The 23246-nt window shown below is 41.4% G+C and overlaps 2 protein-coding genes across 5 annotated transcripts; both read right to left on the reverse strand.

Moving 5' to 3' along the window:
• Window positions 1-232: 232 nt before the first annotated feature.
• Window positions 233-11263, reverse strand: RIOK2 (RIO kinase 2). Of its 2 annotated transcripts, XM_063180106.1 has the most exons (11): window positions 11089-11263; window positions 10460-10598; window positions 9776-9892; window positions 8773-8948; window positions 6391-6479; window positions 5068-5259; window positions 4591-4683; window positions 3445-3640; window positions 3104-3243; window positions 2114-2210; window positions 233-531 (listed from the first exon to the last, which is right to left on the reverse strand). In XM_063180106.1, exons 1-11 carry the CDS (start codon window positions 11152-11154, stop codon window positions 370-372), a joined length of 1467 nt encoding a protein of 488 aa, XP_063036176.1. In that variant the 5' UTR covers window positions 11155-11263; the 3' UTR covers window positions 233-369. The 2 variants fall into 2 exon arrangements, with proteins under 2 accessions (XP_063036176.1, XP_063036175.1); XM_063180105.1 differs by having other exon boundaries at window positions 3104-3640.
• A 3145-nt stretch (window positions 11264-14408) lies between these two features.
• LOC134431654 (large ribosomal subunit protein mL50-like) lies at window positions 14409-15755 on the reverse strand. Of its 3 annotated transcripts, none has more exons than XM_063179753.1 (2): window positions 15664-15755; window positions 14409-14920 (listed from the first exon to the last, which is right to left on the reverse strand). In XM_063179753.1, the coding sequence occupies exons 1-2, from the start codon at window positions 15750-15752 to the stop codon at window positions 14524-14526; spliced, it is 486 nt and encodes a 161-aa protein (XP_063035823.1). In that variant the 5' UTR covers window positions 15753-15755; the 3' UTR covers window positions 14409-14523. The 3 variants fall into 3 exon arrangements, with proteins under 3 accessions (XP_063035823.1, XP_063035822.1, XP_063035821.1); XM_063179752.1 differs by having other exon boundaries at window positions 14409-14923; XM_063179751.1 differs by having other exon boundaries at window positions 14409-14953.
• Window positions 15756-23246: the final 7491 nt, after the last annotated feature.

Here is a 23246-nt window from a genome sequence, read left to right on the forward strand (position 1 = left end):
TGTCACTAACTTAGCAAAAACTATTTCCATTTTACATTTATGGAAATAATTGTGCATCTACAGTTGAAGAAAAAGGCTTTTTGTGCCTCTGCACAACAAAGACACCACAACTCAGTTAAGACAAAACACTACTGGAAATTCCTGTCATAATCTTAATCAATACTACTGATATAATGTAAATTAGAATCAACAGTTTTGACCAGAAACACAAAACACAACCTCCCAGTCAAAGTCACAGGAATGAGAATGAGATTTATTAACTCCCAGAAAAACATCTGGTTTGCATAGCAGAGATTGCTCCTTTACATAAAAGAATTATTGGTAAATTAGCTGTATACATTCCTCATGTTCCACAGGAGCTTTAATAAATTATCCCCAGAAATTGGCTGCATCCAAGCTTGACTTAATGTTGTGCATATTTTCTCGACGCTGCTTGGTGTAAATATTTGCCTCCCCTTTTTGCAGCCGTTGTTTCAGAGCAGATTTCTGCTGCTTGGTCAGCTGACGCTTTATCTTCTGTTTCACCAGCTCCTACAAAGAAACAGGCAATTTGTCATCAAAACTTCTTTAAATCATTTAGCAGAATGACATGACATGATGTCAGAATTTTTTCAGGACCAGCATGAACATTCATGATTCACGATTTTCACCTTGACTGTAGAAATGAACAGAGTTCTTTCCTTGTAAGAAAATCATAAAACAGTTCAACTCACTGAAAAAGGAGATCCTCTGCTATGGACAAAGTCTGCACAGAGTGCTGTGTGTGTGCTCTGATAGTCTTTATTATAAAAACCAGAATTTTAAATATATTTATAATTTTGAAGTTAATCTTCAAGTGTGTTCCCACTGAGATGCTAAAGGACCCACACCTCTCAGTGCAGAACACAGGCCTTACACAAAAATGTAAAAGCTGATTATACTGCAGATCATTCCATGCCCAGCAGTAATTGTTTGGTTTGTGCTTGTTTCTTCAGCACCCTGGTTATTCTGGAGTTTAGATTACAAAAATATGACTGATTCTAAGGGAAAACAACAACTCAGTAACACAAGTGTGGCTAAGGGAGAAGGGGAATTAGTGATTTATAGCTCCTCCTCCAGGTTTTCCCATTCCAACAAGGTGGAGTACTTCCATGAAATCTCATCTGTTACTTGCACTGTGGCTCATTCTGAGTTCTGCTCTCCATTGTGATGGCAATATCTGCCCACAACAAAAACAAAGCCATGATTTTGCAGATTGTGGCATGGTCCCAGCTCAAGTTGCCACACTTATGCCAAGTGCACACTTGCGTATTTTTTCTTGGACGAAAAAGAGACACCAAATTATTTTCATCTATTCAATCATGGTGGAGTCAAATCTTGCTGGAAACCTGCTAGAATAAATTCTGCAAGGCAGATATCATTATCACATGTAATCTAATGTAATTTCACCAAATTCTATTGCTGAACTGCAGCACTTGGTGTAAAGACTCATCAGTCTTTCCACCATCACATCCTACATGTGTTTCAAAATTCCTAATACCAAGTAGACGTATCACCTACTGCCTGCTCTGGAGTTGAAGAAAAGCACATTAAATTCTGCTGAAAATGCCCTGATTTATGTAATTTAGAAGGTCAAATTCAAATTGCCAAAGAGATCTCTGTTGATGGCAAGTTCACAGAAATCTTTCAGAAAAGAATCTGAAGAAATCTCTAAAAAGAGAGGTGAGAAAGCCAAAATTAAATCTAGACTCAAGGATCCACATTCAAAAGAAATAATATTAATTGTCGCTAGCAAGAAAAATTGATGAACTGATGCTGTTAGTACATTAACATTTATTAATATAAATTAGTTATTGGGTAAATGAGAGTTGTTAGTGTTGATATGGAGCTTCAGTGAGAGATCAAAAATCAAAATATGAAGAAGAGTGCTGGAAAGCACTCCCTGTAAGCAGTTACAGCGGTATCAGTCCTATTTTTCTGTGGGAATGGAGATAGACACTGGAGAGGTAGATGGTAACTGTTTTTAAAGATGATTCATGCCAGAGAAGAATTTCAGAAACAGGGCTAACAGTTATGCGCAATTTAAGGTGGTCTGAGGGTAAACTAGATGACAACATAACAAAATAATATTTACCGGAGGAATAGTTGAACAGCTCCCAACACTTCTGATTGATGTGATGCTCTTAGTCCTTGTCCTGTGCCCAGCAATGGGAACAATACACTCCTCATTACTGAAACACAAAAATCTATGTATTATCCCATGAGCAAGATAAGCACACCTTTGCTTTTATGAGCACCCTGTTTGAGTCTTCACTTTCTGGGCTACAACTTGAAAACTTGCTACAAAACATGCAAGTTTTAAACATTACATGTTTAAACAACCAGTTTAAACATTAACACTGGTTGTTCAAGACAGGCACTTTGTGAAAGAAGAATTTGTTGCATAACAGCCATGTAAGTATCAAGCACCAGAAGAGAAACCCCAGGGCATTAAACCACTTCAGATCCTGCAGAATGTTTTGACAGTATTTAACTGAAAAGCAAAAACAAATGAGGAGGAGTATGATTTCTGCATCCACATACACGGTGGGCTGGCAAACTCAAGAAATATAATTTCACACACAAGGGGTTAGTGTGAAGGCAAGCAGGAATTTCTAAGTATGTCAGGAAAGGAATTAAAAGCTGGAACAACATACAGTACAATATATTTGAATCAAACAGCTTGTTCTTGATAACTTCAGCTGAGTGAGTAGCAGAACATTTGCCTTTGACACAAAGTATTTGAATTATAAACTTCGTCAGGGAAGTTATTTAGAAGCAGTATTTTAACATCACAAACTCCTTCATTATCAATATTAGCTGAAATGAAGAAAAAGGGGAAAAAATCCACCACAGAAAATAGGTTGGTCTTTGAAATTCAAAACCTGTTTTCTCATTAGATAAATACAACAAAGGTGGACAACCACACCACCAATAGGAAGGGTATTTACTGGTATATTTTCAAAATAAATTTAATTTTTAGTCTTCAGTTTAAACAACGGCAGCTGAAGAGCAGTCCTTCTTGAGCTACTTTGGGGGGGCAAGGAAAGGGTGAGACTTCTAGACAGTAAATGTGAATCTTTACCTGTAATGACTGAATTCCTCATTTAAAGCTGATGAGTTGACCAGCTCAGGGCATTCCTCTTCATTCTCCTTAGCCTCATGGCACCCTCCTTGACCTGCCTGATCTTCCAGTTCGGCAGCATTTTCAGTTAGTATTTTGCCCTTAAAAGAAGTAATTGCAGAACTCTCTGCATCTTCACTGGACTTCCAAGGCACAGCTGGCCCTTCGTTTTCTTCCAAGGCTGAACTCAACTCTGCCATATTTAGTCTTTGCATATTTTCCCTGCTTTTAGCTGTATCAGCCTCCTCCTCACTGCTGCTTGCAGCGCTGTCAGAGGCTCTGCTTTCAGAGAAATCACCCACCTCACATGGGAAGTCTTCACTGTTCTGTTCATTTCTGCTGAAGAAGTTGAGCCCTTTCTCAGCATCCTCTGGAAGTTCTAACATCTCTGTATTGTCATCCTCATCAGAACCCATGGGGTAAAGCAGTTCACCATCCTCCTGCATCTCCTTTGCATAGCCACTTGCAGCAATCTCTTTATCAAGAGAACATTCTCTCCTGCGGAAAAAGAACATTTTCTTTTAAGCTAAATTTAATAAGCCAAGTTACCAATATACTACATCTTGGGCTTAAAATGCTAACTAAGCTAGACTAAAATTACCCACTATTAACAAAAAAGATACACTGTTGAATCACACAAAATACATGATGGTGCTGAGCTTTAGGTGAAATATTAACTTAGAATGTAATCCAAGAGAAGAAAACTCCTCCAGAAGATGATCGCATCTCCATAACCTGCATTTATAGTTGCTTGGGGTTTTTTTCAGGAAATTGTTCTACTTTAGCAGGAATAACATTTTGGTTTAAGTTCAAATCATGCTTAAGCAAACAGAATACTAAAGGGTCTGACATACAAAGGCTGATTAAAGTGTAGAAATCCTTAGGAAAAGTGCTCAGAATGAAATAAAACAGTTTTCATTGTAACAGTTTTGGTCTCTACACAATTTCAGTGTAAGTTTCATTCTTAAAATAAGTGAAAAGTAATTTTACTTTTCAGAAGGATCAAAAGACTCTAGGAAGTTTAAATGTAATAATCCCTAAGGAGGTAGCCACTCTATTTACAAGCATTTAAAATAATTTTGAAACAGAAACCCAAATTAATCTTCAATATATTAGATTATTTAACTGAATTAAAATCAAACAGTCTGATTCTGCATCACTGTTAAAATTTCCTGGACATTCATCATTTGGATCAAGCTTTCAGGTTGACCTCTCTTCCTTGGTTGCAGAAAGACAAGGCAGCAGAGGATTTTAAAGCACACTTGAAAACCACTTACAGTAACTTTGAGGAAAACACAATAGAAATCAGAAAAATGTAACTTAAAATTATACAGTCGGGCCTATTTTTTTTAGTTTCTCCCACAGGCATCTCTCACAGGAATTCACTTTTCTCAGAATACCAACACTAGTGCCATAAGTAGAACTCAAATTCATCTGATCATTTCCACCTGATGTCTTTGAAGGTTGGGAAGAGTTCACTCTCATAGTAGAAGCGTTTCTTGAAGAACTCCTTAATACAGTTAACATCTCTGTTAAAATACCTGTAAAAAGTACAGATTTGTACAAACAAAAAATCAGTGAAGTCTACTGCAACAAGAAGCATTTATCCAACATGGTTTTATTTGAAAATTATTTCCATGAGTGATCTCAAGCCAAAAGGCTAGAAAGGGAAACTGGATACAATTCATTTCTGAGTGTCACTAAACCAAACAATATTATCTCTGAGAAGCAATTAATCACATATTTATTCTGCAGAGACATTTCTACTCATTCTTTGTTTGGAACATTACTTGTGCTGCATCACAACACTCACAGAAAAAGTCTTCTCTTCAGGAGAAGACTCATGGAAACAAGTTATGGTTGACTGTTTGCTTTCATCAGCATTTGTCAATTCACCTGGAAAACATCTTTGGATCTAAACCTACCATTCAGCATTTGCATGCGATGTTGACATCATCTGAGGGAAATCAATCAAAGTGGCATGGTCGTTATTATCCAAGATGAGATTAAACTCATTGAAATCCCCATGGATCAGACCATGATTGGCAAGTTTTACAATCAGGTCCATTAATTCACTGTAGACCGCAGCTGGATCTTCAATTTGGCGCACCTGGCACCTGAAAAGTTAAGTAAAATTAATAATCTCAACCTTGAAAGACTTCATTTAAAAATACAGATAAAGTATATGAAATACATTTGACAGAATGCCAGAGTAATTCAAATTAAAAGGGCCCTCAGGTCTCTGGTCCAGCATTCTCCTGAAATACAGAGACCCGACTGCTCAGGTCTCTGTCTAGTTGGGATAGAAAACTTCTGGGAATGGAGAGAGACAGTGAAACCTTCCCAAGCAACTTGTGCCACTGCCTCTCTGTCCTCAAGAGGAGAAAATACGTCCTTAAATCCAGGCTAAACCTCACCTGAACTCACTCACTGTCTCCCACTGAGCACTGCTGTCATAATGCATTATGTAAATAATGGACCAGCAAACTTATATGTTTCTCCTGTTTTAGGTAATCTAATCGTGTCAGTAGGAGCTAAATCTTTTTACGCTGAAATTCAAATGGCACATAAGAATCTGATTCTTACACAAAATCAGATTTTCTAGATTATGTTAGGAAAAGAAGAAAAATTAAACTTCCACTGCAGACTGCCACAAGGAACTTGAAGTGTTCTGTTTACACAATGGATGTGGAATTATTTAACAAATGAGGGTGGGAAGTCTTTTCCACATTATTCTTCTACTATTTTACTTTGGAATTAATTGCCTTTTGATTAAACTTAAGATCTTGAATCCTATACAAGACAATGGACCTGTTTATTCTGTAACTAGAAACTTTAAATTTCTGGATTACACCTGGGTTATTGTATGAAAGAGACAGGTTTTGGTTTTGAATGCTTTTGCACTCAAATCCAAACCAACACTTCACCTAAAAACCTCAATAATATTTAATGTTTCTAGAGGTTGAAAAGCTCAAGCAAAATAATCTTTCTTAAAGGTTCAAAACCAGATTAGACATGGTAGTCTGTTATAAACACTGCAGAACTGAGTTACAAACTCATCTGTATTAACAGAGCAAGGACCACAAAGTGGAGCTCAGAACATAAGGGATATTAATACTCTATATACAAAGTAACATATAGAATGTGCAATTTCTCCGCAGAAAACTTGAAAAAACCCTAACCCTGTTACTTTTCCTAAGGTTGCCAGGGTCTCTCTAACACAGAGGATTCAAGCTTTCACTACTTACAAAGGATATCCATCAACAAGTTCCATAACAACTGCATGCCTATTGTAGTCTATGGGCTTCGGAACAGGAAATTCTCTGTCATGCAAAGCCTGGAAAGAGACAACACAATGAAAAATTAAAATTAAATTGTTAAGGAAACATTACACATATTGACAAACCAACACCTAAGGTAAGCTGTACACATCACTGTGATAGCAGCAAATATTGCCCAAATCACATGCCTAGGAAGGAAAACAGCCTCCCAGCCACTGGACCTCCCACTGCAAAGACAATAAAATTCAGAAGTTTAGACACTGAATGCACTGCCTACAGTTTAATTATCATGCATCTAGAAGAAAATCACAACAAACTGGAGAAATGACACAACCTCACCTGGTACATTAGCCTGTGGAATCAGTAGTAGAAATAGGAAACGGGGTGCTTGGGGGGTGCTTGGCGTTAGAAAAGAATTCCACACTAAGCTGCTGCTAATACACTCCTGCCTGATTAGCCAATCTATACTCAGTTGCTGTAAACACAAGTATGTGTTTGTTTGTGTATGTGAACACAAGTTCATTCCTAAACAGTAATAATTGGCTTTATACCACACTAAGATTAACCAAAGACAAGTCATAATATTTTGAAGCTCTCCTGCTTGCATTTTCTAGCACAAATTTAGTCATTCACTGGATCTACTCAACTTTTTTATGAGTTTATTCTATTTTTACTCATTCTGTTGTTACCAGTGAACTTTTCTAGAGAGTCCTAAGTTAAAGTAACATAAACACAGTATTTGTTACTTAAGTATTTCGTCTTTTCAGCACTCAATTAAACCTCCTCCAGTCCTCTGCTCAGAGAACCTGACCCCCACAATAACATTTCTACAAGTTCTGACCACATAAGGTTTTACCAGCTGGACCATCTGGACAGAAGATCTAAATGATGGTTAGTTCTTTCTCTCTCTGTGGAGGCCACTGAGACAATTAATCATGGTTCTTTATTTACAGGAACAAGAAAATAATTTCATGTAAATATTACTCTTGAATAACACAAAAGGGAGAAACAAAAACTAGGTTTTTATTAGTAATTAGTTTTCAGCTATCATCTTTCATCACTATACAATATCTGTGGATTTTTGAAGAAGGTAAAAAAACCACAGAATTCAGGATTAGCAATATAATGAAATCTTTTCTCACAGCACAGAACTAAGTGTGCCTTTTTAGATCAAAACACTAGTTTTGATCTGGAAGGTCTCCCTCAACAGCACAGCAACAAGTGAAAGCTTGGTAAAATAAAAACAGGTTAATTTTAAGAAATGACAACTGCTTCCCAGTTTATGCAATAAATTTTGCAGGAAAAACTGCAGAACTGGTGATATATAGATTATCTATCCATAAATAACATCATTAATTTGAAATTCTCTCATGATACCTGAATCTGTTCCATGTGATTTCAATGGCAAAGCTTAATTTTGGCATTGGGAAGTGTACAAAGCATGTTGCATTGAAACTTTTTTTTTTAAATCCTGGCTGATTAAAAGCTGGAGATCATGATCATAAAATTAGTTCTCAGATGGTGCAATTTAGAATTTAATCTTGTCTTCACAAAGTGGAGAATTCCTTTCATTATTTGACTGCTGTGAGCACATATGACAGGCAAACTTAGGCATGAGTAAGAAAAGATGTTCCCTCTCCATGGTAGAGTATAATACATCATAAGCAGAGTAAAGCTATCTTTTTATCTCCTGTTAAAAACACAGTGTGACTGTGGCACTAAGATTAAGTGGATTTCATTGTTCTTTCTGTTGTTCTGTCTGCCTGAGAATAATTTCACTTATCTATATTAACATATCTTAGCTAGTGAAAACTTTCGTAATGTTATTATCATACAACATAAAGCATTACAAGTGTTTTTTAAACTACAGATTTTCGCACTAGTTAAACAGAAATACCTTACCTACTAGTTAAACAGAAAATGAAACTCTGAAACAGTAACTTTTAAAGGAGTAGTTTTCCTCTGCTGTAATTGTCTGTATATTTTTCTTTTTAATATTAATGGCATTTCACCCCAAAGGTATAATTTTATTCCTCAATAGTGTTATGCTTTTGCAATACTCTTCTTTGCCAGTCCTTGAAGAGTTTAAAAAAAGACTGGATGTGGCACTTGGTGCCATGATCTAGTTGAGGTGTTAGAACATGGGTTGGACTCGATGATCTTAAAGGTCTCTTCCAACCTAGAATTTCTGTGATTCCGTGAAATGTATACTTTACGTCCATGAGGGGAGAGATAAAAATGAAGCATAAATCCTGTCAGTACTGTGAACACAAAGTGATCAAAAGACAGCCTGAGAAGCATCTTCCAGCCTGTCCCACCATTGCTGGCTCTGTGTGAATGACCATCTACCTTCATGTAGGCAAACTCCTTCATTGCTGCTATCCGGGACAGGTACAGCCAGGACATTTTGTGCCTGTGCTTGTGGTAGTCACGTTTGTTTTTCAGGTTGCGAAAGGAGGTTCTCCCCAGCCGGTGCAATTTCAGTGCAAACTGTTGCTCCTCTTCGTTGGCAACAATATAAATATCTAGAAAATATGTCACAGCACAGATCTAAGAAATTAATCATATCTAACAAGTCAGATGAAAAAGGGCAGTGAAAGATTGTTACCTCACTCCTCACCCTTTCTGACCTACAAGTTTTAGCAAAGGCAGCGAATTATACAGTGTGTATCAAAAGTTTGAACATGAAGAAATTACTGTTAAAGAGTTCATGGTACCCCAGTAGAAGAAATGCTGATGGGATCTGAAGTATCTTTCAGTGGTCTGGTGCTTTTAACTACATCCTGGAAGAGCTTTTCTTTCCTGAGCAACAGACAGACAACCCAAGGGACCAGACGCTTAATCTTGTGTTAACAAATACCCTAAACTTAATTTCTAGTATTTGTCTAGATAATAATCCCCTTCTCCAACTACAAAAGTCACATTCTGTGTCAAACTACATGAACACAGCAGGAACCAAGATAGCATTCCAATAGTTTTGAGCCTATTTTACTTTACTACCTTATCTTTAAGTGGGATGAAAAAGCTGAAATTATCTTTTTGTTAAATGGTTTGAAACTCTTCACAAAGCACAACGCAAGCAGCACCCGCCTGCAAAGTACCTTTTTAAATAATGAACTAAGAAACAAACAAATTGGGCAAAATGAAATTACACTGTTGTTAAAAAATACTCAAATGCAGCCAGAAGCCTCACAGAGTACTTGAACATGCTCTGTTCAAATACATCTCGGTGTTTGACAGATTAACTGATCTGCCTACCCAGAGGAAAACTCCCCTAGCTTCTAGCAAAATATTTGCAGTATTACAGATGTGTTTGCTTTAAAAAATTTTAAAAAATGTTATTTTACTTTACCTGATTCTTTGCCAACACCCATCTGGTTCCCCACAGAACTGATGACTTGTCGGGAAGAGAGAGTTTTCAGAGCCAGGTAATCATATCCTGCATTAGTTAACCGATAACCCTGGACAGCTGGGTAAAAAGAAAACACATTTCACTCCTTGTTATGCACACATACCATTTAAAATAAATGTCAGTTTAGTCTTGTTTCTTGCAGTACACAGCACCCAAGTAATATTTCACCCCTTGGCTCTTACCAGCCCCATTTGACTGAATGGTGAAAACATATAAATTGGATTGGAGCAATCCCTCAATCCTCAGAAGAACTGGGACAAAAGGGAGAACACAGACATCCCCACTGTGTTTGTAGGGCCAGATCCAACTAAAAGGCTGAAGGGAATAGGGAAAGACCTGCACCATCTCGTCACATAAAAAAATACTGCTTCAAGTGAAGATTCTTTTTACCTTATTCTGAGCAAAAAAGAAAGTTAACTGTTTATCTTTTTTCTGTCTCTTACTACTAAAGATACAAGCAGACACAGCATCTGGTGCTGCACAAACGCACATTTCCAGGCTGAGTCCAAGAGAAGGCAAAGCAAACATGCTGGGCACTCCTACATCCCAACCTGTTGGGCAGGTGCCACTGTGAGAGACTGGGGACAAGATAAGAAAGGGAGTCCAACAAAAATTCAAACTTACTTTTAGTTCGTTCGTAAGCCAGAAGTTTGTGCTTCGCCAGCTCTCTCAAAATTTTATTACAGCCACCGTGTTTAAGGCTGGCAATGGAAGCAATTAAGCTAGCAGGAACTATTTCATGGTTCTTCATGCCCATTTCCACCTAAAAGAGTAATGAAAAACATATTTTTCAGCACTGTGTTGAAGTACAATGAAGTACAGATCCAGCTCAAGAGTAAAATCTCTTTTCAAATAGGCAATTTTTAAAGACTACAGAGTTTAAGACTTAACTTTTTAAGTTTTAAGCCTTAACAAACCTTTCCACTTGCTTCACTGCTCCTTGGCAGCCTAGGTACAACCCACCCGGGGAAGTTCTTCAGTGCCAGCCACGACACGAGCGGCTCATTAGATTTCAGTCCCAGACACGGAGAGCAGCGAGAAAGAGACGCTGGGACGCTGTCTCACCGTGATGGGTCTGCGATCAGCCGGGCATCCCCGGGGGACTTCCCAAGCATCCCCAACAACTCCCTGTGTCTCCCGATTCCCCCCAGCCGGGGAGCCGAAGGAGACACCGGCCCGAACCGGGCCCTCCCCACAAGAGGCCAGCACGGAGCCCCAGCGGAGGCACCACAGGCCCGCCCCGGCCCGCTCACCGCAGTCAGCACCCTGAAGTGCTCCCGGGACAGGTACCGCAGCATCACCACGTTCAACTTCCCCATGGCCGCACCGGCAGAGGTGCAGGGACGGGGAAAAGAGGAAAATAAGGAAAAAGATCAGGAAAAGGATGAGGAGAAAGATGTGGCGGACGAGAAGCACGATCACGGGCCGCGCATGCGCAGCAGCGCCTGGCCAGGTCCTGGCAGCTGCGCGCGCTGCCGCGCTCCACCGGGTCCCGCCGCGCTCCGCCCGCCACCGAGCCGGGAACCCGACCCGAAACGCAGAGAAACTCAGCTCCGAGCTCGGCGGGACCCCCTTCCATGCCTCCCTGCCGAAGGGGAGCGTTTTGGGACACCCGTGCAGCTGCCAGGACCTGTTCCCGTGGAGCGCTTCCCGCTTGTCACGTGACGCTGCGGGACTGTGTGGAATGCCCGGGAGCGGCGCGGTCGTTGTGGCTGGGAAAGAGCTGTCTTCTCCGGGGGATAACCCGGTGCTGCCAACCTATTTAAACACAAATCCAGACGTTTTGGCAAGCTAATGTAGCGAAAAGCTCTTGGTCTTCATTTACACTTCATAGCGCGTATTTCACCAGAAGAAAGTGAAGAAGGTTCGCGTTCCGTCACATAGACCCCTGTGAAAGCAAGTTCTGAATGCCAAAATGTCAACACTTTTGCAGTTTCCTTCACGTTAACATACTAGAACCTCATCTGGCACATTTCTTGCTCTCCCATGTTTTTTCCTCTTTTCCCCCCACTGTTGTCGATATGAAAAATAAGAAGGCAAGATCATTTTCATTTCTCTCAGCCAGCCATCTGTGTTCAGCTGTGTTATCTTGAAAAAAGAAAAAAAAAACAACAAACCAAACAAAAGCATTCCAAAGAGCAGAAGACAGCCCCATCAGGTGCACATACTGTGAACAAAGACCCATATTTACTATCTGTGATCTCTGACTCTTACATCCCTTGTAGGCTATATGTTTGCTCAATAAATTTCCATCCTTTATTGTGGTCTGTAAATTTTAGAGACTCTAATTGCTACAGATTAAAGACAAAGTTAATTTTATCTAGTGCTAATGCCATGGTCAGTACTGTCAGATGAATCCATTTCATGGATGCACAACAGGAAACAGGCTGAACTGCATCCTCCAAAGTACTTGGATTTTGGCCCAATTCCTCACCCAGCTGACACAAAACAAGCATTACCCTTTTCCAGGCACACCTATCAGCAAATGAAGACCATTTTTTCCTACTCTTTACTGTTTTTTTTTTTTTTTTTTGGTTTTTTTTTTTTGGTTTTTTTTTTTTTTTAAGAATCCTTGGCTTTTCTGCCTTGCTCTGATTCTAGACCATGAACTGAAAAGATCCTGTTACTGATTCTGCAGTGGATTTTGCCACCTGGTTAGCAGGGGAAGAAAGAAACTTCCAGCTTCAGGAGACAGGGAAATAAAGACTTGGGGCTTGGTGTCCTTGTCCAGCTTTCCATTATGAATTTATGACCTTTGTCTATATTTTCCTTAATAATCTGACTGCCTAAAGAACCAGTTAGTAAATTCTGTGTTCCTCATGTTTCACTGTTCCATTTGCCAACAGAAGCAAAAAGCGCCCCAAAGAATCCACAATTGTGTAGATACAAATTATTCTCCAGGGATCTGTCTTTCTCTAAGGGTGTGAAATCTCCAGGAAGAGGAGACCCAATCATTAGAGTCAGACTTACTGACAGCATTCTAGAAATAGAAAATGCTATGTGAAATACTTACCGTTTTCTGCTTCAGAATTTCATGAAGATTTGTTATGCTTTCTGTGATTGCACTTTTGGAAAGATTAAAATATAAACTGCTCTTTCATGTACAGGAATTTCTGTATGAATTTGTGAAAAAAAACCCCGAACACCAAAACCACAAAAAGCTAAAAGCAGACAGCTGATCTCCAGAGACAAGAATTAAATGGTTACTTTTTCCTTTATGTAGAAATTGTCTGGGTGCTTAAGGAAAATGTATCCCTGATCCACAACTCAGGGCTGTAAAGTTGTAAAGTCTGGCGGCATGTTCCACAAATTCATGGATTACTTAGGCAACACCGTACTGCAATTATGCAGTGTTCTGATGCTTTCAATGAAAGTAAATATAAGGAAAAGCAGAAGTAAAACTCAACTGAATTGTGTGTTATAAAACCCACCAAACTTCATATTCTGGAAAGAAATCATAAATTTTGACTTTGTTGAGTGCTTCAGTCCATGAGAGCTCTTGCTGACATATGGTAAGATATGAAACAGGTCAATTGAACAAATTTTCATATTTTGTTTGTTTTTTCCTTTTGAGAAAGGGAAATAGAAAGATCACAGCATCCTGAAGGCTAGCACAGACTAATCCTCATCAGTCCTGCTGGCAACTCCTTCAATTGCTTTGACACCCAGATCTGGGCCAACCAGGAACAGTATAAAGAAATTCAGGCAGGCAGACAGCTACAGTGCCATTCATCAGTCCTGGAAAAAACATTCCAGAGCTTGGCATCTGTGCTCCAGCGCTTGCCAAGCGCATCCCCAGAGTGGCCACACAGGCGTTGGCTTTCACAGCAGCGAAACAGAAGGAAAGCAGAAGATTTCTGTGAGCCACAGTGTGAGCAATGGGAAGCACACTGCCATGGTCCTGAGAATCAGAAAGGTAAAAGCTTTGAAAGTCGTGCGTTGGGGTAAGGACAGTTTAATACGGGAAGCAAAGGCTGCACACACAAGCAAAGCAAAATAAGGAATTAATACCCTGCTTCCCATGGCCAGGCTGGTGTTCAGCACCTCCAGCAGAGCAGGGTCCCACTGCACATCTCAGTGACTTGAAAGGACAAATGCCATCACTCCACGTGTCCTCTACTTCCTTCTCCCCCCATTTTTTTATACACTGAGCCTGATGCCATATGGTCTGGAATATCCCTTGGGTCATTCTGGGTCACCTGTCCTGGCAGTGTCCCCTTCCATGTACCCCCAATCCCCTCAACTGTGTGGCAGGAAGAATAACAGGAAAGGCCTTGGCTTTGTGCAAGCCCTGCTCAGCAATAGCAAAAACATCTCTGTATTATCAGCCCTGAGTTCAGCACAGGTCAAAAATACAGCCCCATAATAGCCCCTGGGAACAATATTAACTCCACCTCAGCCAAAACCAATACAGAGGTGCAGAGTAGAAATTGTGGAAATGGCCCCCTTGTTGATCCTCACTGGTTCCTGTCAGTGCCCAGCAGCAGGGCAAGGGCAGGGGCAGTGCCCACGCTGCCCCTCACAAGAACTGGTCTGCAGGAAAAAAAAAGAGCAGAGCAGCAACAGCCAAACCTGAGCACAGCTCAGTGAACCTTTATTACTGAAATTCACAGATCTCACCCCAGCCAGAAGGCTCTGCTGCTGCCCTGCAGCACCAGCCAGGCACAGGGATGCTGCATGGGGGGGACTCACTGCTGCCATATGATTTTCAGGTTCGGGGGCAGCTCTGCAGCCGTGAGTTCATCGATCTTGGTGCTGTCCCTCACAGGGGTGCAGTAGAAGCCCAGCACGTCCCCAGCGCAGCGCATGCGGTGCAGCTGCGAGTTGGGGACGGCATGTCCCAGCTCTGTGGCCAGCCGGGCCAGCAGGCGGTGCTTCAGCCTCTTCTCCTGCAGGGGAGCCTGCTGCCAGTCCTCGGGAACAGAGGGCCCGAAGACCTCCCTGACGTGGGACTCGAGGCAGCTCTGCAGGTTTTCGGGCGGAACGTAGCTCCGGCGGCGGGGCAGGGGGTGCATCAGGCTGGGCTCGCTCCTCTCCTCCTTCTCAGGAACTGCTCTGTCTGCTTCCACTTCTCTTTCCTCCTTCCTACTGGCACCAGAACACATTCTCAGCCTCTGGCTACTCAAGACAGAATCAGAGCATTTTTGTATCCGTGGTGTTTTAAACCACTCAATCCAGACATTCTACACATCCCATGGACTCATCAGGTCTATCGGCCAGAAGTGCACAGGCCTTCCCCAAGTGCTGCTCCGCACACAGGCCACCTCTGCAGAGCAATCACCCACCCACCTTCTATCATGGCTCTGAGTGAAAACAGCATTTTAACAAGATTAGTTACTTATTTTCTGTTACAGCTCCGTTTTCTGATTTGCTGTGAATAAAAAGCATATCAGAAAATAACCACAACTACAGAAGAAAATCACTGTCCATATGTAAAAAAAAATCAGTACTAGTTTCTAAGTAAAAAATTTTGCTTTCTCATATGCCCCAATATAGTCAACAACCCATGCGCGGTTTCACGCAAAATGTTACAGAGGAACTGTTTTTCATTCCCGCGAAATCCCTCACTTCCCACTCCTAATAAAAGCAGTAACAACTCTAAAGGCTCCAGCCCTGCAGCACTGCACCCCCACCAGCAGTGCACTGGTGGGCTCTGCTTGCCCAGAGAACCTGTGGAGTCTCCTTCCCTAAGGTTATTCCAAAGCCATAGACAAACCCTGAGAGCTTTGCTCAGGCGGTGCCGGGCTAAATGACCTCCAGAGACCCACGGCCCGGTGCAGGCCCAGCATGCGGACAAGGCCCGAAGCCACCCTGTGCCCTGCGGGTACCTGCGGCCACCCCACAGCGCCCTGAGCCCCGCGGGGCCGAGCCCGGGCCTCTGCCGCGCCGCCACGCGCAGCGCCCGCACCGCCGCCATGCTGGGAGCGCGCCGGGCGCCTTCCGCGGCCACCGCGAGTGACGCATTTCTACCGCGCCCCGCACAGCCTCATGGGAAATGTAGTCCGTCCCCTCAAGCCAGCCCCCTCGCTGGGAAACGGAATGTGTGGAAATTTCTTTAGGAAAAGGCGTTCTTTGCTGTTTGGTCTTTGTGCGCTTTCAGGCCTAATCAACAAGCAGGGAGATTCAATCAAGCTGACAACAAGCTGTAAGTGATGCCCGGGTGTTGAAATTTTGCAGAACCACAGAGTATGCTGAATTGTAAGGGACCCATCAGGACCATTGAGTCCCACTCCTGGCCGGCACAGCACCATTCCCAAAAGTCACACCATGTGCCTGAGGGTATCGTCCAAATGCTTCTTGAGCTCTATCAAGAGCTGGTGCCATTTCGGTGACTTCCTACGTGTTACACTGCTTTTCCTCACCGGAAAATCTAGCATGGAAACATACTTTCCAGATGGTATATGGAAAAGCAAAACGTGATGCTACAGTATCAGGCTAAATGAAGGAGCAAGTTCTGATGTCCTGTAACAAAATGTGCATATGAAAATCATGGTTGTGAGACCAAAGGCCCACATTGAGGTGCACAGCTGCAAGACAATTTCCCCAAAATTCCACATACCCACGCATATTGCAATGACATGCAAACTTCTCTGTTGTGATGCCTGAAAGAGAGGCTGGAAATAAAAGCCCATAGACCTGTGTCTATAGAGCAGGTATTTGTTTATTGCAGTACTGGAGGTGAGGGGGATTTCTCCTAACTCACTAACCTGTGTCAAGTGCTGTGGTATATTTATACAGTAAGTATTGCTTAGTGTTACTGTGTCATTAAAACGCATCATATACATGCCAGAACTAATTGACACAGCGTGATCTCAGGGTTCTAAATAGTTGTTTTGCACTGTGCTTGCACCTCCCCAGTTCCGGGGTCATTTCAACTTTGTCTTTGGAGCATGCACAGTTATGCTGTTCCTTGGTCTGTCTGGTCTTAACTGGCCTAAATTCTTTGTTTTGTGGCTAATTGACTTTGCACTTGCCAATTTTTCATTAGTACTATACTTATCTGTCTCTGAAACTATCCATGGGGTGAGGTTTTTTCCTTTTTTTTTTTTTTGTCCATTCAGTATTAAGCAACTAGTTAACCATACACTAGCCATTACATGGCATAAAAAGTTATTTATATCCGGTTATATAGATACAAAAGTTGTGACTCAGGTTATATAGGTATAAAAAGCTGTGATTCATGTTATATAGGTTTCAGGTGATATAGATATATAAAAAGTCATGATTTAGGTTATATTGATAGCAGGTCATATAGATACATCAGGTTATATGGGTATCTTACAACTCAAGCTAAATAAGAACCTTGTAACTTTGATCTAAGTCATATAGGCATCAGTTGCTTAGCAGAATTTTTTAGTGAAAAATACTGATGCTGTATAAATGGTGTATCAACATTGCAGTTTATATGAATCCACACTACAATCATTCACCAACTCTAGGCCTCTAGGTTTGATTATTTGCTTTAATTTCTTCCTCCCCATCCTGCAGGCCAGTACTCCTGGAGGGAAGTATAGCACAAGGACTGCTGGGCAAGCATCATACCCCCAGCAACATCACCCTCTGCAACCTTGGACATTGGCATGTTTTTACCAGAGACACCCAGTGTTTGCCTGCAGAATGACATCATTTCTCCATTTGTTTGGCTGCTGCAGTGACCCTTTGGCCTTGACAAGGACAGGTGAGACCCTGATTTCTCTCTCCACAACACTGTCTTTCTCCTTGAGCCTCTCTTGTGCAGCTGCATGCCAAGGTCAGTGCTTGTAGGAAACCTGAGGAGCCTGCCAGGCTGCCAGTCAGCAGAGAAACCTCTGAAGGACCTGACAGTGCAGTCCAGTCAAAGGCTTTGTGCTTCTGCTCCTCTGTTTTCCTCCATGCTGCCCCTCCTGTGCTGGAATTCATAAAATTAGAGGGTTTTTAGGAAATAGTTAAAAAAGAACAGGCCTCAGACTGAAGTTTTGTTAGCATTGCAAATACAGCAGAAAAGTTTCCCAAGCAGTAGAGCACACGTGACAAATAACAATAGGCCTCTGTAGAATTGGCTTATGGATGGCAACAAGGTTATTTAATGTATATCTTTAGAAGGTTAGCATGAATAGAGCTCTGTTCTTTGTCTCCTATGAACCAGTCTTTGTTTTAACTACCATTACGTGTGTTTTATAAGATTGGATAGAATGCTTGTCAATACGTGTTGTTCTATGTATGATCGGCTGAAATCTAGGCTGAGATGGTTTTATGCTATGCTGTAATGCTCCACCTCCTTGGCATTCCCTGTGAATCAGCAGGCTGTTAACATCCTGTCTCCATTATCTAACAATGTCCTGAGACTGATGTGCTGAAAATAAAAGAAAAGCTCTTGTGATCTGGATTGTCCAGTGTTGTCCATATCTGGACGTAGTTGCCACGGTCAATGGTTTCCTTGGTAAGCGTGGGCTCCTGATTCCCTGCACTCCTGATCCGTGGTTTTTTTTGATGAAGGAAGCTGTGGCACATGACATGGGCATAAAGCCTTCCCTGCTTTACAGTGTTTGCTTTACATTCCATTTCTCCCATCCTAGCAGAGAGACAAACCCCATGGTGTATTAAAGTTTCTCCACCACAACAGAAGCATCTAATATAGATTAAAAATATTTTAAATTAAATATCTTATCTAAGACCCTCTTGAGACAAAGAAGGTGCCGTAATGGTGGTCTTCTTCCTCAAAGTCAGAGTCAGTTTGAGTCCATTTTTTCCTGCTTTGGTTAGAAGCTGATGTAGGAAGGAAGTTCTTGGAAGTGTTTTAATCTTGATGTCATCTGCAATATGGGCTATTAGAGAAAATCTGTGGGAGTCTTCTTGAAAAAAACCAGTGTCAGACATTTAGACACTTTTAATAATCCCCTGCAGCCCACCTTGCATTCTTAACCCTTCAGAAGTACATAAATGTATTTCCAGATGGATAATAGCTGGTGTGTGCCTTTCCAGGCCTTCCAACCCTTCAATCCAGCACTCCAAGCACAGGATTACAGGTCCTCACAGAATATTTGAGAACACAGAGGTAAAAAGGTGAATGGATATGATCTTTCTCACTTAGTTTAGGAATGGGAGTCTTTTCAAGTCAGAAAATGGAATGAAGAATCATAGTAGATGATGTCACTGTTAGTATGCAGACCCATCACACTGACCATACTGTGCAGAAATAACAGTGATATTAAAATTACACTGGAAAAGAGTACATACTTCCATGACACATAATCATACTTTGGGGGTACTTGTGCCTCTAAAAAATATCTTACAGTGGTTTTGTGTGTCCTTAAACAATCAAAGGAATAAGCTTGCATCATGAGGGGAATGCAGTGCACTTATTACATTCAACCAAACAACTAACCCAACATTTTGTTTTAAAAAAAGCAAAAAGGTAAACACTTGGCTTCTATAAAGGGAAACATTTAATTACTTATTACCTCTTTATCTGAGCAGTACATGATCCCTCCAAAAAACCACAATTAGGTGCTGCATGTTAATATTTGCTTTAAGTTTGCAAAACACAAACCACAGCAGATGTCTGAACTGGACAAACTTGCTGAAAGGACCATTTGTAGATGTGGTTTCTGTCCATAACACTGGACACCAAGGCAGAAATTCAAAGAGAAGATAGGCACAGCTGCCCAGAGGCTTAGAAACAGAACAATTAAATGTAACTCTTCACCAACATTTAAAAATCACTGTTGTTCCTAGCTTCCATGTTGGTTCTGCCAACATGGCATTTCTAGCTTGCCATGAAGAACAAAGTTATGGGAGGGGACACTGATGTTGTTGACCCTTAGCCTGTAGGTACATGGATAAACTGGCTGATGGGGTGGATTCTCTCAAAGTTGTCAGGACAGATCATCAGTGGAAATGAAGTTACTCCAGAATGGAGGCATGCAGTGAAGAAGCACAGACCATGGAGTACCTAATTCTCCATGCATTTTTGGCAGGTTTGTGTTTTACTGAAGATTATTCAGAGCCACATGTTAGGCCCTGCCATCTGCTGAATTCAGATGCAATGTCTGTAAAGCTGTCGTGAAAATACACAAAATGAAACTCTGACTTTGGGAGAGAAACTGCCAATGCCTTTGTAACTATAATTGTCTCTCACAGAAAATTACCTTTTCTTATTTTGTGAAATATGTACCCTCTGTGTACAAAAGTAAGCCAAGGTCAAATCCAGCACTCAGAGCTTGATTTTACCTCAGGTCCCTGTTAAAATGCCTCAGTTTTGATTGGAGAAGGGCCTGAGAAATCTGGTCTAGTAAGACCTGCTTTGAGTGGGGTTGGATCAAAATTATAAAATCTGTGCCATTGCATGAACACGGGAGTATCCTTCTTTGTCAAATATGGTAAGGAAAGATGGATCTGCCAATCAGGAAAACAAATAGTGGGACATAGAAAGAAGAGACTATTAATAGAGTTTTTATAGAAAGGTTGTTTATTTTGTAGAAAGTTTTCTTGTAAATAACTTCATTTTTAAAAAATTTGGCCTGCATCCAGACAAATTGCTGCTGAAATACCCAATCTGGTGATTCACAGCTCCTCACCACAGGAAGGAAGGCTTTTCTCTCTTCAAATTCAGTGCCTTCTGACTACGACATTGATGCCTACTGGAGTTAGAAAATCTTCTTGGGCTTCTGATCTAGTACAGACTTGTCAGTTTATGCCCTGTGTTCTGCCTGTGTCATGCTTACGTTGGACATGCTTTGGAAACAAATGTAGTTTTTGTTTAAGTTAATAACTCCCCCTGAACTATCTTGGACAGTAAAGCCTTGGGTCCTGCTGATGGCCCATCAAGAAAGACTCCTCTTGTGCAAGCAGCAGCTGTTGCATTGAAGAAGTCTCCGAACTATTGGGAACGAACCAATACCCAAGCAAATCCATACTGTTTGTTTCAAAAATAGTCACTAAGCTTGTTTTTAAGTGAAAGAAATGAAACTCTTAAGGCCACATTTCAGGGAATTAATACCATGCTTTGAGCTTCTGTAGTCTGAGATGGGGCAGCTCAGCTCTGCTCCCCTCACAGAAAAAAGAGGGAAAAGGCTTTTGGGTGTTTGAATACTGCATTTTTAGCCTGAACTGCAGAAAAAAATCCAACAGGAATTAAGAATTCACCGTAGCCTCCCATTCTTTGTTCTGAGGGTGACATGCACTTCTCTGACTTCTAATTTCTAGTAAAACATGCATCACAGAAAAGAGAAAGAAGACTCAATCTGCTTCTGGGAGATTGGAAGGCAGCCGCAGGAGCCCTTTCCTGGGATGCTCCATTGGCAGGGTGGGCACTGTGCAAGTACCTGAGTAATCAGAACAGCTTCCTGAGGCTCAGCAAAGCAGCTCCTCTGTTGTGAAGGTGAATTGTGTACTTTAGGAAATTGTCCCAGAAGGGCATAAAGAATTTCTTAACCTGCTTCTTGCACAAAGGAGTTTGTTCTCACCTGGTTTATCTGAAACTCTCACACTGGAAAGTTCAAGCCCTGGGTCTTGTTTGGTCTCGCAGTCAAATTCTGTCACCTCTTATGCCATGAAAATTGTCTTCTGGTTTAGAAGGGATGCCTCAAATTTATGTTCTTAATTTTCAGCTACGAGGCTCAGTGAAATTATTGACCTCTCATGGACTTTTGAAATGTCAAATTAAGTACTACTGGACAAACAGGAAAATAACTTTGAGACAAATGGATAAATCATTTCCTCACAAGATAACATTTATTATCTGGATACAGCTTCTTGCTTGCTTGCTTGCTTTCCCCTCTTCCTTTTTTCATTGTCTGTCCCATTTCTTGCTGTGAGATTTTCTTTGTAAGAATGAATATGAATGGAAAGAACAGAGCACTGTCCTGGATTTTTACAGTACAAGGACATTAAAGAGAGAAAAGCAAGCACTGAAACATTCATAGCTGAAGATCCAGAAACCAGTTGTATCAGCAGGCACTTGGTGGAATAAATACACAGTGACACTCAAATCCTGACACCCAAACCCCACAAATCTCTTCACTGGCCGTGAAGCCAGAGGAGAGATTTGCCCACCTGCCACTGTGTGACTACTCTGGCATCTCCAGGGCTTCCAGTGGCTGGGAACAAAATGTGGTTTTGCCTGTGCCATTTTCCTGGTGTCTTTTGTCAGGAGGCCTAAAGGCCGGGCCTTTGGAATGGCATGGAACCCACAAGTAGTTTTTACTCCCTCTAATTTCCAAAGATATTCTGAAGGTATCCAGCTGATTAGTGGAGAGCAAAGCACTGCCGTGATGCTGTTTCTCAGCTAACCTGCTCTGTGCCTTTGTGCTGTGTAACTGGTGCCCACCGTGCTGATAGAGGGAGGGTTGCCATTTTCTTTGGTTTCATCTCTCAAGAGCTTTAGGTATTTCTCACCTACAATCAGACTTGTTAAGAGCTTAAGGCATAAGTCACCTGTGAGGGAGCTGGGACAAGAAAATTCAAAGCAGACCCCATCCATTACCAAAAAGAAAAAACCAAACAACCCCCATTGATTAAATTCAACAAAAATATTTTCTTGGTTCATTCCAAAGCAAGGAATATGGTTTTTAAAATAGTTCAACCAGATGCCACCTCAAAATGAATTTGATTCAAAGCTAACTAAAGCCAAAGTAGGCTATTCATCAGATATACCCAATTTTTGCCTTTTTTTATTCAGTATGAGATCTTCTGTCTGTTGCAAGGTTTTCTATTTAACTGTGCCCACAGCCCTGGTGCAAAGAACCTCTCCCAGATGCCTAACAACCAGGAGACTGGTCACTGTCAGAGTGGCCCCTTGATGTGCTGTGCTATTGTTGCTTGCTCTTGCGAACAGCTGTCTTTGTTTCCCACCATCATTTTGCTTTCTGCCAGGAGTAGTGAATGAACCACTCCAGCTGAGCTGTGAATTACAGCTCCAGAATGAACAAGGATCCTGCACAACAGCACCTGACTGAATCTTTCCTTTGCCTCTGTGCTGATGGAAAGTCAAGGTAAATTCTTGTTGAATGTATAAGTTCACTCAATGGCTGACAAGACCTCTTTTAATGGATACAGAACAATGAGTGATGACCCTGACCAACACAGCAAACATTGTGTACAATATGTGCTGTGTATCAATGAAAATGTGCCTTTGGAGCCCATCTGTGTGACATCAGTGGCTGTGATTCTGTTTTCCTATCCCTACTCTCAGAAGTGACCTTTAATGAAGCAGCAGAGGTTTTGTTTTTAAAAGCCTCTGAGTTGAAGGAAAAGAAGTGGGAATGGTGAAGGCACAGATAGGGAGACAGCAACTAAAGAGACTTCAAAACTTTGAAGTATCTAGGCAGAATTTGTGGGAAAGTTCCAGCAACGACTTCTGCTTTTGATGGGTCTGCTCAAAACCACAGCTTTGGAACGGAGACAGGTCACAGATAAGACCTTAGTAAGGACG

This window comes from Melospiza melodia, chromosome Z, assembly GCF_035770615.1.
Source record: "Melospiza melodia melodia isolate bMelMel2 chromosome Z, bMelMel2.pri, whole genome shotgun sequence".
NCBI classification, from domain to species: domain Eukaryota; kingdom Metazoa; phylum Chordata; class Aves; order Passeriformes; family Passerellidae; genus Melospiza; species Melospiza melodia.

What these genes read in the sequence shown, in the direction of transcription:
- RIOK2 (XM_063180105.1), bottom strand. Translation starts at nt 11,154, where the DNA reads ATGGGGAAGTTGAACGTGGTGATGCTGCGGTACCTGTCCCGGGAGCAC. An exon ending in CCAACCTTCAAAGACATCAG is followed by an intron (nt 3,641 to 4,590) that starts GTGGAAATGATC and finishes CTTTTTCCGCAG; the next exon opens with GAGAGAATGTTCTCTTGATA. An exon ending in GCTGTTCAACTATTCCTCCG is followed by an intron (nt 532 to 2,113) that starts GTAAATATTATT and finishes GTTTCTTTGTAG; the next exon opens with GAGCTGGTGAAACAGAAGAT.
- LOC134431654 (XM_063179751.1), bottom strand. Translation starts at nt 15,752, where the DNA reads ATGGCGGCGGTGCGGGCGCTGCGCGTGGCGGCGCGGCAGAGGCCCGGG. An exon ending in GCGCTGTGGGGTGGCCGCAG is followed by an intron (nt 14,954 to 15,663) that starts GTACCCGCAGGG and finishes TGTCTTGAGTAG; the next exon opens with CCAGAGGCTGAGAATGTGTT.